The sequence below is a fragment of the Bradysia coprophila genome, chromosome X (genome assembly GCF_014529535.1).
Source record: "Bradysia coprophila strain Holo2 chromosome X, BU_Bcop_v1, whole genome shotgun sequence".
NCBI lineage: Eukaryota > Metazoa > Arthropoda > Insecta > Diptera > Sciaridae > Bradysia > Bradysia coprophila.
In genome coordinates, this window is record NC_050737.1 from 2467095 (window position 1) to 2480993 (window position 13899).

At 35.8% G+C, this 13899-nt stretch overlaps 2 protein-coding genes across 9 annotated transcripts; both read left to right on the forward strand.

Annotated features, from left to right (window-relative positions):
* Positions 1–113: 113 nt before the first annotated feature.
* Positions 114–3673, forward strand: LOC119082771 (high affinity copper uptake protein 1-like). Of its 8 annotated transcripts, none has more exons than XM_037192420.1 (4): positions 114–304; positions 2425–2569; positions 2783–3137; positions 3221–3673. In XM_037192420.1, the coding sequence occupies exons 2-4, from the start codon at positions 2429–2431 to the stop codon at positions 3349–3351; spliced, it is 627 nt and encodes a 208-aa protein (XP_037048315.1). In that variant the 5' UTR covers positions 114–304; positions 2425–2428; the 3' UTR covers positions 3352–3673. The 8 variants fall into 8 exon arrangements, with proteins under 8 accessions (XP_037048315.1, XP_037048275.1, XP_037048326.1 ...); XM_037192380.1 differs by lacking the exon at positions 114–304 and adding an exon at positions 331–348 and having other exon boundaries at positions 3221–3672; XM_037192431.1 differs by lacking the exon at positions 114–304 and adding an exon at positions 473–1170.
* A 5138-nt stretch (positions 3674–8811) lies between these two features.
* On the forward strand, positions 8812–10465 carry LOC119082337 (phenoloxidase-activating factor 2-like). Its single transcript, XM_037191849.1, has one exon. The coding sequence runs from the start codon at positions 9085–9087 to the stop codon at positions 10375–10377; it is 1293 nt and encodes a 430-aa protein (XP_037047744.1). The 5' UTR covers positions 8812–9084; the 3' UTR covers positions 10378–10465.
* Positions 10466–13899: the final 3434 nt, after the last annotated feature.

Sequence of the window (13899 nt, forward strand, 5' to 3'; positions counted from 1 at the left end):
ATCGAATAAATAGAAAGAGCCGCATAGAACATTTTCTATGTTTCCGATGTTTCCATATATTGTGTGTGTGTGTTGAGTCGCTGTTTTTTGACAGCGAAAGAGATGCGCAACTTTTGTCTTTAACAGTGACATCACAGCTGATTTTGTGTTGGCTGATAATAATTGTCAACATTAAAGTGGTTCATTGGATTGTTGTTTATTGGAAAGAATGGACTTTACCAAATTATATTAATGGTCGTTCGTCTGTGTGCTTTAAATTCGTTTGGTCTAGAATATTTATCGCAGTAACATAAATCGTTCAGTGGTGAGTATAAATTATTGATGTTGAATCTACACAGGATGATTATGGCGATTATCCTGATTAGAATCTTAATTATTTAGATGTTAGTCACATCACACAGTTGTATATATTTTCCAACAAAATAAGCAGTGTGCTGCGCCATTTAACCAAAAATATACAGCACACCTGTACCATCAATATAAAACGTGAAAAATATACGAATTAAATTTACTTTCAATACCAATACCAATAACCTAACCTGCCAACTAACCAGAAAAACAACTTTCAATTTCAGTCTGTGTCAAATATAAAAAAAAATTATTCGATTTTCGTAATAGTAAAGAGATTATTATACAATATTGTAATAAATACAAGCGCGCAATTTTTGCGATCAGTCCAGGTACTTAACATACACTTATATCCGAATGAATGGGCAATTTCAAAGTGTGAACTCAACCGTTTTGTGCTTAGCTTTGTGTACACATTGTTTCATTTTCGATAATTTAGTTTTACATTCGGACAAAAGTTTCATTGTACCAACAACAGTGATAAGGGTGTAAAGATAGTGCAATATACACAAACATAAGTGCGTTGATAGTTTTCAAAATAAACTCAAACTTTGATTGTGCGACTCTTCAATTAGCAAGGTCTACAAAAAAAAACATTTTTCAAGGTGAAGAATCTCACTCAAATTCCATCGTATATTTTGAACATTTCACTTTGTGCTACATAATTTGTTGATAAATAATTGACTCCTGCGGTCTGCTTTGTGGTTCACTAAACTATCGCCTCGAAAATTAAACGTGACCACAAATGATAAGATGTGACGGATGTTGTCTTATTACTTGTTTGTGTTGGGTAGCGAATGTGTAGTGTAGTTTTGATCATTGGTACATACAAACTTTGGTGTTCAACTTCAAATTTGTTAGATGTTCTTGGTGGATGTGAAACAAAATTCGTTCAGAAGTTGATATTATAACCAAAATCTACTTTAATTTTCAACTACCTACCCACACGGTAATTTCAATAAAACAAAAACATTGCTCACACTTTGGTTTAGTGCATCGGATACATGAGAATTTTTTTTGCTGTAAAGTAACGGCCTTCATAATTTTATTTAAATTGGTTGAGATCAGGACCGGAAGTAATTTTTATAAATGCTAGGTCTTCGAAGGTTTCAATGGCTGCAGTCGCTTACGTTTTTCACAATAATGATTGCACTTGTTGTGTAGCAGATAAGATATCTAGCTTTGTTTGGTTTGGGCATTGGTGGGCCGAATGCAACACACTGATAATACTAAAAAAAATTTAATCGAATTGACCGGACTGTGACATTACCCTAGCACACTTCTGAAGCATATTTGTGTGGTCATTGTCGATAAAACTTTATTAAAACTTTATTAAACAAACTTAACTACAGAAAACTTGCAAGTATCCAGGCTTCGAGCCCAACTAATCCAAACCTGTTTATCCGACATTACTGCTGAAAAGTTGCATATTCTCCATCCCTTTCATCCACAGAAATTCCAATTTTGTGTGAATTTTGGTTATTGAAAGAAATGGAACCACAGTGGTTTCACCGGAGAATCTATAACCGAAAAAATTTGTCCGAAATATGTATGTGGCGACAGTCACTCTTTCAAAGCCAATGAGTCAGATCTTCCAGATAAAATATTTTTTTGGAAAAAGAAACATTTAAATTTGCCTGTTATTTACTGATGTCGATAAAACGATCAGACTGTCATAGACAGTAGACAGAAAAATAATTATTTATTCAAGATACACAGCAAACGAGTTGTACCTCCTTCATCATATACAAAGAACTTACTCATTACGTTTATGATAAACGTTAAATATGATAAACAGACATGAGAAGTGTTGGTGTTAATCAACAAATACCATTAATAAAATTCCAGTATAAATGTTGTCAAACAATGAATCGTACGGGGTCTGTATTGCCCCATGTTTGTTTACTAATTTTGCTAATCTGCAATTCGAAATTGAAGTCATGTTTCGAATTAAAGTTCCAAACATTTGGTGTGTATGGCAGTTGCGTTTTATCTAATTTGGAAAAATGAATATGATCGAAAATATATTTTGCCGACAACATCGGTTTTCTATAAAAAAAAGTATTTCTTTTTCAGTAAGATGCATCACTCGATGTCTTTTGATTGGACGACAAATGTTGGGGACTTCTTCTTTAAAGGTTTAACGATAAATACAGCGGGATCATTTACTGCACTGTGCGCTGTATTGATAATATTATCGTTAACATATGAACTGATGAAGGTCAGTAAAATGGCACACACCTAAAAGTTAATTATTTTTTTACCATCCTAACGAACGACCCTAATTCGAAGGCTTTGAAATTTCCAAGAAATTTCAATGTTTCACTAAAAATAATTGACTTAAGAAAGCGGGTCAATACTCGCGGGAAAAGTGCATTATTTCGATTGTCGGCTCCTGATGTTCCAAACTACTAACTAATATCAACTCTTGTAGGTACACGCAGCAAAAGTACGTGCTCGCACCGCTCGTGAACGACTCCGTTCGGCTTCGTGTGCACCCAGTGAAACTGCCACGCTTATTACATCCAACTCAACCACTTTCGGGCGGCAACAATTTCCACAACAATTGGCCAAACTATCTGCCGAAGCTGCCGTTTTCCTGCTGCATAACACATTGGGCTATGCTCTGATGTTGTCGGTAATGATCTACAATGGGTACCTGTTCATCACGGTTGTATTGAGCATGGGACTTGGATATTTCCTATTCGGACACATATCGATGAAAGTGAATATGGAAAATATGCAGGCGCGCACGACAAATGTTATCTGTGCACCGATTTGCCCGGAAGGTAATTGTTTGAATAGTTTATTTTAGCTATATACATAACTATATATAACTTGAAACTGAAATTCAATCTGTTATAATGTATAGAACCAACAAGTAGTTCATCCAGTCGTCCATCAGGCCATTGCGAATTGACCAATGAAACGCCAACTGTATTGAGGGAGATACAAGGCAGCTCATCTTGTGAAAGCAATATAACGGATTCTTGCCGGTTGTAGTATTAAATGATATCTGAATCACTAGAGTTTATGCATCAATTTCAACAATTATTATGGTTTATCGTTCAGGTTAACCACAGTGAATACATATTATATATAGCTCAACCAAAATTATTACGATATTATTACGATATAATTCTCTACGCATCATCAGTGATAGTGATTTTATTCCTGTGTGAATTTACATTTTAGATTTTAAGAGATTTTAAATTTTTATATAAAACGAATAACGGAATAACGGTTTTCGTTGTATGAGTTCTTTTCTTCTTCATTTGTTGAAATAATTTGTTTGTGTAAATAAATGTTGTATTATTGCCATTGAGGATCGATTTTGAAATTATAACACATACACGCACAGCTCACACCGTATCCGCGAAACTGCATTACCGTTGTTCAAACGTGCCACGTTGATAAATTGAATAATCATGTCCGGAGCGTTAGCGGTGGACTTGACACAGTCTAACTTCCAAAAAAAGAACGAAGAAAATTTTTTGAGACGCGGCAACTATATATAGGCGAAAATTTAAGTTTCTTTCCTTTGGCCTGTATCACCACAAATCCTATTCTATCTTATTCGCGCATCAAATACGAGCAAAACGAGCTATCACTCGACTATGTAGCTCTAAAATTACCGGAGATACATCGTTTTGAAATTATCACTTTTCATAGTAAATACACCAAATTGACTTTTCCCAAACAATCAAAATCTTTCAACTTACTCTGTATGTTTCTATCTATCTAATCTATCTATCGATCGACGGACGATCTCGGAAACTAGTCAGCCAATCTCCATGAAATTTTGCAGGAACCTCAGGGTGGGCATAAAAATGAAATTGTGATACGCCATTACCCCAGGAAAAACCAGAATTTTGTTTTATTGGCCTCGAAGTGGTTTCTGAGTGTAGTTTTCGAGGGACGCGTTTTCGGCTGTAGCTTAGCTGTATTGAAACCTACAGAGGCGTGCGACTTATCAAATGAAAGGTATTCGTAACACGATTCGAACAAAAAAATAATTAAAAAAATCTGGTCAGATTCGTTTGAGCTAGAGTGATTAGAGTGACCAAATTTTGAGCTACTCGAGCGTAGGATGAAAGGACTAAAATTTTTTTGGGTTATGAAAGATAGAGAGTTACTTTCTTCGGCAAAGTCTCATAGTTTTACGAGAAGAACAGAGGGGCATATGTAAAAAATGTCGAAAGTTGGAAATGGGTGGGTCAGGGTCAATTATGTTTTCAGAGGTATTTCTTGAATGGTGGCAGATAGAGTTACTTTCTTCGGCAAAGTCTCAGAGTTTTACGAGTAGAAAAGAAGGGCATTTGTGAAAAATGTCGAAAGTTGGAAATGGGTGGGTCAATTGGGATTTTGGAGATATTTCTTGAATTGTGGCAGATAGAGAACTACTTTCTTCGTCAAATTTTCGATTTTCGTCAATCAAATTTTCGAATTTCGTCAAATTTTCGATTTTCCTCAAATATTCGATTTTCGTCAAGGTTTCGATTTTCGTCAAATTTTCGATTTTCGTCAAATTTTCGAACTTCGTCAAATTTTCGATTTTCGCCAAATTTTCGAATTTCGTCAAATTTTCGATTTTCGTCAAATTTTCGAATTTCGTAAAATTTTCGATTTTCGTTAAATTTCAGCTTCGTTACACAAAAAATAAATTTTACACCCAATTTTAGTTCAAACAAGCTGGCTTAGTTTTTCTCATCATCTGCCAAATAATTTTTACAAAAAAAAATTGACTGGAAACAACCAAAATTTTACCAAAACGAGCCATCAGAACAGTCGGAGCGTTTGCAGCGACTGAGCCACGTACAAACCCGTATATCTATTGCGTACGTGACCCTAGTGCGTCTGTCACCCTATTTTGACCGTAAGCCTATGCGCCGGTTAAAGTAGTTAAAGTAAAATTATTATGTAATGTGTACATCTTAGAAATTGCGCATAGCGCAATTACGAAGCCCCGTACGACGTTCCTTTCAAATAAAACAAAAATTTCAAATAGCCCTAAAATTTTAATTTATTGAGTATAAATACACATAGGGCCTAGTATCGGCCTCAGTCCGAGGATTCAAATTTAATTTTTTGTTCAACTACATTCTATTCGGCCTTTGATTACCTTCCAAATGAAACAAAAAATACGGAAAACGGATGAAATTTGCTCGAGTTATATGTAAAATACACATAAGGCCCTAGTAGCGGCCTTAGTCCGAGGACCCAAATTTAATTTTTTTTCAACAACATTCTATTCGGCCTTTGATTACCTTCCAAATGAAACAAAAATTACGAAAAACGGATGAAATTTGCTCGAGTTATATGTAAAATACACATAGGGCCCTAGTAGCGGCCTTAGTCCAAGGACCCAAATTTATTTTTTTTTTTCAACAACATTCTATTCGGTGTTCGATTATCTTTCAAATGAAACAAAGATTACGAAAAACGGATGAAATTTACTCGAGTTGTATGTAAAATACGCATAGGGCCCTAGTAGCGGCCTTAGTCCGAGGACCCGAATTTAATTTTTTTTTCAACAACATTCTATTCGGCCTTTGATTACCTTCCAAATGACACAAAAATTACGAAAAACGAATGAAATTTACTTGAGTTCTATGTAAAATATGCATAGGGCCCTAGTAGCTTTTCACTTCTAAGGCCCTAACTCACGGTCTACTCACCCGATTTTAAAAAACTTTTTTTTCCTGGATTGGTATTGACAATACCTATCATTTGCCGTGTCATTTCCATCGTTTATTTTGCCATAAATATCACCAAAATACCTTAAATCACTTAGGTGGCCCTAACTCACGAAGGGCCGACCCGAATATGCCCATCTTCGAACTTAGCCTCACTATTTTGACTATCTTTCAGGAAAAAAAATAATTTTGAAATCGGATTTGATTTACTCAAGATATCGACGTGACGGACAGACGGACAGACGGACAGACGGCCCAAATTTTTATTGCGGATTCATCATCTATGAACATAGGCAAACACTTTGCCCTTACCGTCTGCTTCGAATTCCATCAATTACACACGGCATCGTAATCCTATAAGCCCCTTCGTACTTCGTACGGGGCTAAAAATCTGCGTCGCAAAGTGGCAAATGTTCAGGAACAGACCAGCAAGAAAATTTATCTGCCACATGCGACGCAGATTTTTTGGTAAAATTTTGGTTGTTGAAACGAGCTAAAATACACATGCGGAATTTTGAAAACCGACACATTTCGCTTAAATCTGTTAAGGTTAGTGCACAATACATTGCACAACTCTTTAAGGTGTGGCTAGAATAAATAATAAGAGCGAGAATAAGAGTCCATGCGCTGTGGTAAGTGGTTCGGGTTATTACTACAGTAATTTAATGAGTTAAAGGTTAGTCTTAAGTATAATGTGTAAAAAATGTCTACTCAACAACTTAAGGTATGTATACAACGAAGTTATATACACAGCGGTGAAACTTCTTGTGCTTACTAAAACGTCAGCTTCTATTCGTCTTGGATCGGTATAGACTGGTACCATAGAAAATGGAAAAAAATAAGCGTTAACATCAGGTATACGTCAAGAATATTTGACAGACGGCTCAACATTTTTCAATCAATAAGGTGTACTAATAAACTGATGATACCATCTTAAAGGTCCCTAATTCGGCGTGGGGTAATTTGGCACACTGTGTTAAACCCAAGGTAAATATAGTGAGGAGGTAATGCCATTCAGATGCGCGGCCTAGCACATAAGTTCGATGCCAATGACATCTTTTTTTTTAAATCTTTGACTACGATTTACTTGTATTTCACAAAAAAAAAATTCACTATCTCACAACAGATCACAACTTTCTATTCCATTTTTTGCTTTCGACGAAGGGATGAGATGGCGTTTGTATCGAACTTTCGTGCCACTGCATATCTGATTCGGTGATATATGGCATTACCTCCTCACTATATTTACCTTGGCTAAAACAACGCATTTTTCAAATACGTAAAAGGTGAACTTAAGTCGATGACATCAATGAAAGTAGATGACATGGCTAAAAAGCATTTACAGCAATAAACTTGCGTTTGCGAGTTCACCTTTTACGTAGTTCTTTTGGCACCGTGTGCCAGATTATCCGATACCCCTAATTCACCGAAAATGTGTACTTAATTAAATGAAAGCATTTCCGCAAAACAGTTGTTTTGTAAATTCGCGCCTAAAATAATTTGAGATTTGCTGTGCATCTTACGGCTAACTTCACAGCAGACTTGTCAAAAATTTATCTGATCTTACCCGTTTACCTGAATGACAACATAATTTTTTATTTGATTTATTCAAAATTCTACGACTGATTTTGCAAAAAAAATGTATTCAAGGAAGCTGCTAAGGGGCCGTTCATAAATTACGTAACGCTAGAGGGGGGAGGGGGGGTATGAGGCAAGCGTTACGGTTCTAACAAAATTGGGTCAAACTTGACCCTTTTAGCGTTATAGACCCGGGGGGGGGTCTGAAAAATGTTGATTTTTGCGTTACGTAATTTATGAACGGCCCCTAAACACATAAATTTAGAAAATTGAACATGTCCAACCGACATTAAATTATGAAGAAAAAATTAAAGTTTTTGATCACATTCGCTGATCATTGACCATTGGTCAAGGAAAATAATTTGATTTTAAAATCATTTGGGAGAATTTTTCGACACTTCAATTTGGGACACTAATTAATGCACACATTGAACTGCTTCCTCTCCAAAAATTAAAGTAAATCACTTCTTATTTAACGAAATATCACCTCAAATTTGATTCAAATTCAAAAATTACAGCTGAATTTTTTTATAAAAATAATTTTGACAGGCATGAAAATCCAACATAACAACGAAAAAAAAAAAAATTGAATTTTCATACAAAATTCAAATTTTTAACGGTCAAAAATGATTTTTATAAAAAAATTCAGATTTGAGATTAGTAGTCAAAACAAAAATCCACTGAACTATAGGTGATTGAATGAAAAGGCGAAATCGGCAAACTTAAAACAATGTGTGGAATTTGTGTGGAAAATGGCTCAAATCACATATTTTTGGAATTTGTAAAGTGAAAAATATTTTAGAATTTAAGTTTTATCGACAAAGTACGAGACACGGGTACTTTTATTTGCGATGTTGAACAAATTTATGCCAAAAAATCGAGGAAAAAATCGTTTTTGACTTACCTTGTTTGACATTTTTCATGAATTGTGTATTGCACAGTCTGTACTCATCTTAAACTGTAAGATGTAAGTGATTATACCAGCCCCGGTCATTTGTCCCATTGCATTGCTAAGTGAATACATACTATCAGAATACTCGCTTACAGAAAAACTTAAGGACTAAAATTTTCTATGTTGGTAACACTGATTAGATCAATTCAAATGTCACTTTGTTGTTCGAGATAAAGCTAGCGCATCTATCGGCATCTATTGATTGTTTTGCCAAACAACAAAGTCAACAAATGTTTGACATTACACTGGATGAAACCCATGTTGCCAACATTTCAGACGACTGACATTATTTTTCAAAATAGTGCCAATGACAAGAGTCAATTTTGAAATTGTTGCTAGTATTCGTAAATTCGTTGAGGTGGTTAGATGTTTCAGTTAAAATATTGTAAAACAGAAAGGACAAAATTGTGAATGAAAAGTTTTGATTGAAAAACAATTCAGCAAAAAAATCTGTGTTCCGGTTTAGTAAACTATTTGCCACTAGCTAAACGAACAATTAAAGTAAGCAAAATGAATTGGTATGTTATGATACAAACGACAATGCTCATTACACTGTACGTATCGCATTGTTTAAGTGCACCTCCAATAACTGACAGCCGAATCAGAAGATTGATTAGACAGATATTCTACATTCCGCCTCCGGGCGAAGTTTTTACGTCGCTTCCAAACAAAACATCCATAGAATCAAACGATTGTCTATCTGGTGTTTGCGTTCCGAGCCATCTTTGTGTCAATGGTACCGTACTGACAAGTGGCGCTAATTTACTGATTCCAAGACTGGGATTGGACGATGACGTTGATACAACCAAATCTTGTGCCGAATCGGAAGTATGCTGTAAACTGATCGATGACGACAACAAAAAGGACACAAACATCAATAATGAAATCAATGACGAAATTTCGGACACAACTACAGATGCATTAGACGATAAAGATGATGATGACTTCGAAATCATTGATAACTGGAGTCCTAAATGTGGCCTTCGCAATTCAAATCACCTTCAACCACGAACTTCTGGAGACGACGGTAAAGCTCATGAAATGGAATTTCCTTGGATGGTGATGGTAATGAAGAGAACGCCTAAATCCACATTTTATGATTATCAATGCGGTGGCAGCCTTATTCATCCATCTGTAGTGCTAACCGCTGCACATTGTGTGTCAAAAGTGAATCCTAAATTTTTACATGTAAGAGCTGGTGAATGGGATATGAGAAATACTGACGAGCTACTGCCGCATCAAGATCGTAAAATTCAATCTGTTGTTGTTCATCGCGACTTCTTCAAACCAACGTTGTTGAATGACATTGCAATGTTGATCCTCAAAGCACCGGTTGATTTAGCAGACAACGTTAACACAATTTGTGTTCCACCACCGAATCATTCATTCGACAACGAACGTTGCTTCGTTACTGGTTGGGGTAAAAATGAAAGAGGCCGTCGGGGTAAATATCAAACTACACTGAAGAAAATTTCTTTACCCATTGTCCCACACGACCAATGTCAGGATCTGTTCCGCAAGACCATTTTGGGAAAATATTTTCGTTTGGACAGTAAATTCATTTGTGCAGGCGGAGAGTTAGGCATAGACACGTGCGACGGCGATGGTGGATCACCGCTTTTTTGTAAAATTCCAAATTCAGTCGACTCTTATTACCAATCGGGAATCGTATCGTGGGGTATAGGCTGTAAGCAATCAAACATTCCAGCTGCATACGTTGATGTGAGTCGGTATAGAGACTGGATTGACAAAGTGATGAATCGGATGAATTTAGACAGAAATTTTTACATTTATGAGATGTAATGTTACGGTAATAAGGAAAATTTGGAAAATTTTTTGAAACAAAAAATTTGTGTGTAAATATAGTTTTTGGATAAAAAATAAAAGAAAAAAAAATGTCAGAAACTGAATTTTTAATTAATTTTATCAAAGCGAATTGAAAATCTTCAAAGCTAGCAATTTACCAGCTTCCACTCACACCACCGCACTTCAAGCATGAGTGGTACTTGACAGTGTGCCACACAATCGTAAAAAACCATTTCATTCCATAGAGTAATATTCGGGCATTTAAGTACTCACTACACACCTACATGTCCATTCTGATGCAATAAGTAATAGAATATTGATAAAGTTCGAAAATCTTTTTCATTCCGCTTATCATTCGCTAAACGTGTACATGTAAAAATGTATAACAACCCTTTCAGCTTTGTTGCCTCTTTGCCGCTGTCATGACCAAGTCACAATACGATGAGATAATATATGTTAGACAGTTGTCACGAAGAAGTCGAGGCGGTGTTCGGATGTCGAATTTACTTAACTGGAAGAATAATTCAAAAATTACACTTCAGGTCTATGTTGTTGTCACGTTTTCGCTTATGTAATAAAATAGAGTACACACTTATCACTATCAGTCTCAGCAAACTTCGACTTCTTCATGACAAGTGTGTAATATTATATATTATGCATCTGTTGCCAAGATTGGTATTTTGTCGTGTAGGACACTATTGCCCCAGCCGAAGGCGTGGGTCAAAATGCCTACACGTCAAAATAACAGTCTGGCAATAGGTGCATATCATATTTTATCTGTCGAGAACAGATATATCGAGATAAACAAAAACTCCCTAGCTCGAGATTATCGTTCTAGACAGATAAATTATGTTAAATGCTTGCATTCGTTTCAGATCGAAACAGAAACCGTTTTCATTGTGAAATGTTTTTAGCACCCTTGAAGTGGTATCGCTCTAACTGGCACTTGGCCTATTTTCTAGCGTTACACATTCTTGTAAACTGATCTTATAAACTGATCTGAATTACGTAAATTTTATGTCTGAAAGAAAAAAAGGAAATTCAGATTCAGGATAAAGTCACAGTTAAGCTAGGCAACTAAAATTTCGAAGAGTGCACTCTTTAATCTTAAATGACATGCTTTTCAAATGGAACATCAACAACGACCCCAGTTGCCAATGTGGATATGAACGACAGACGATGACCCATATACTGTACGACTGTCCAATCTTAAAGTTCGACGGTGACATTGAAATGATTATCGCTTTGTCCACGGAAGCTTTGAACTGGCTCGGAAAGTTGAACCTGTGAAGACAATCTAACGTACTGTGATACCTTTTTTTCGTATGTGATTTTGGTTGTGAATTTATGTCTTAGTTTTAATTGTTCGATTTCGCTATAATGACTTATGTAATTGAGTGTGTAATCACCATACGCTAAATAAATAAATAAATAAAATCTTAAATTAAATTGAAATGTTCTTGTGTTTTTAAAGTCGACCTCGGTCAATATTTTCACATTAAATAGCACTGAAGCATTGTCCTGAGTGATTGTTTGTTATATTAACACTGTCTAAGACTTTCAACTATAAATTCACAATTCAAGCTCATTTCCAAATACGAAACTATCGAAGCAATTTGTCGATCTACGATCAAACAGAGATCAATAATTTAAAGGGATATTCGCTAAGCCTCACAGGCCCAAAACAAACTTCTCTTGTTGAACGGTGGAAATTATTATATCAAAACTGCAATTGTTATGACTGTGATGGTTAGTTGTTCATTTTTTATTTTCTAAATATTTTTAGTTTAACTTAAAGCTTATTTGCAACAGAAACAAACGCCATAAATTGCTTGTGCTCCCTGATAGTGATCGTTTCGATTCGTGCATCGCGCATTTCTTCTTTCTATGACATGAAATTAACAAATAAATTTAATTGCCAACACAGCACAGAATATTCACTAAATCACGACATAGTAAATACATCCATTGCCTGTGTATTTACCATGTCGTGACTAAATATTGCGACTTAATGACGATTATAAGATTTGAGACAGAAATTTCAACATCGTTTTTTGTAAAATGCAGCATATTTAATCAACTTACCAACTTTACCCCAGCAGTATTGTGGACAGTCGAAAAGGCCACGCTTGACGATTCTAGCCTCGTCGACTTGTGCAATTTCAGTCTCGGCAGCAGACGGTTGAGAAAAACTTTGGTCGAAGAACACAGCCAATGTTACAAAGAAAAGAGCGAAAATGAAATATTTCATTTTTTTTTGTTAATTATTGATCTGACCACTGAATTTTAACGCAACAACTAGGATTGTTTCGAATTAACTAATGATGATTTTCCTTCAGCGTTCATTGGTCTTTATGTACGAAATGGAAATGAAATATACCAAGAATTTCAAGAATTTCCCAGAAAGAAGTTTGACTGCCGTAAATTGAGTAGATGATTAATCTCGGATTTATTTTACATTACACAATTTGCGCATTGATTTACGTGGGAAATTTTGTATCAATAAATGTTTACATTTATCAATATATACATTGCAAATATGTGCAGTGTTTACACTGGTGCAGGGGCCGTGCTGACATGAAACATATCAAGTATATTACCGACAAATAGTTAACAGCGTAATTATATTACACGGGCTTTCCGAACCGGTAATTAAGAGGAGCTAATAAAATAGTTAAAATTTCCATTAATCTTTTGATTTGTTTTTCATTTAGGCCGTCTAAATGGACTAGTGGCACAGTTAAAAAGATTACGAGATGCATCACCTGTTAATTTACCATTGATATCGATATGGTGTGTTCCTCACAAGACAAACTTGGCCTGGAAATCGGTGAGCCTGATTAACATCATTGCTATGCTCATCGCACGCGCAAGAAAATTATCAAAACTTTTCGGAACTTCAGGAAAACGAACACAAAATCTACTCGCCGTTGCTGAAGAGAAAGGATTCGACAAACCACTCAGATACCCTGCATATTTTGCTATAAGATGGGTTGAATATGTATTCAAATTGTTAAACGCTGTACTGCGAAATTGGCGCGTATCTGCACATTATTTCAAGTCATTCAATCTCCAGGGTCACTTAAACTTCTGGACCAGTTACGACACTTTGCATTTCATCACGTTTCTAACCGATGTCTTAGGTCTAGTGAAAGCGTTTCAGAAAGGATGTCAATCCGATGACATTACTCTGGTTGATGTCGATCGAAAAAAAAAAAAATTTATTCGAACGATTACAGCGCTGCAGCACTACACCTGTTGAAGACGGCTGGGAAGAATTATTCCTTGATAAAGTGGTCACAAATGGAAGAATAATCTCACTGTACGATGTCCAATTGATAAAAAAAGCGAACAACGCTAATGGGGCACTACTCTTTACCCCTAATCAGCGAGCGTTTATTATCTACAAGCTAGTAGGTCATTTGCAAACGCGACTGTCATCGCTATTAAGCCCGAAGGTCTCCAATCAATAAAAGTTTCTTTGGCACGAATCTCAGCAGCTAAACCGCATTCGGCTGA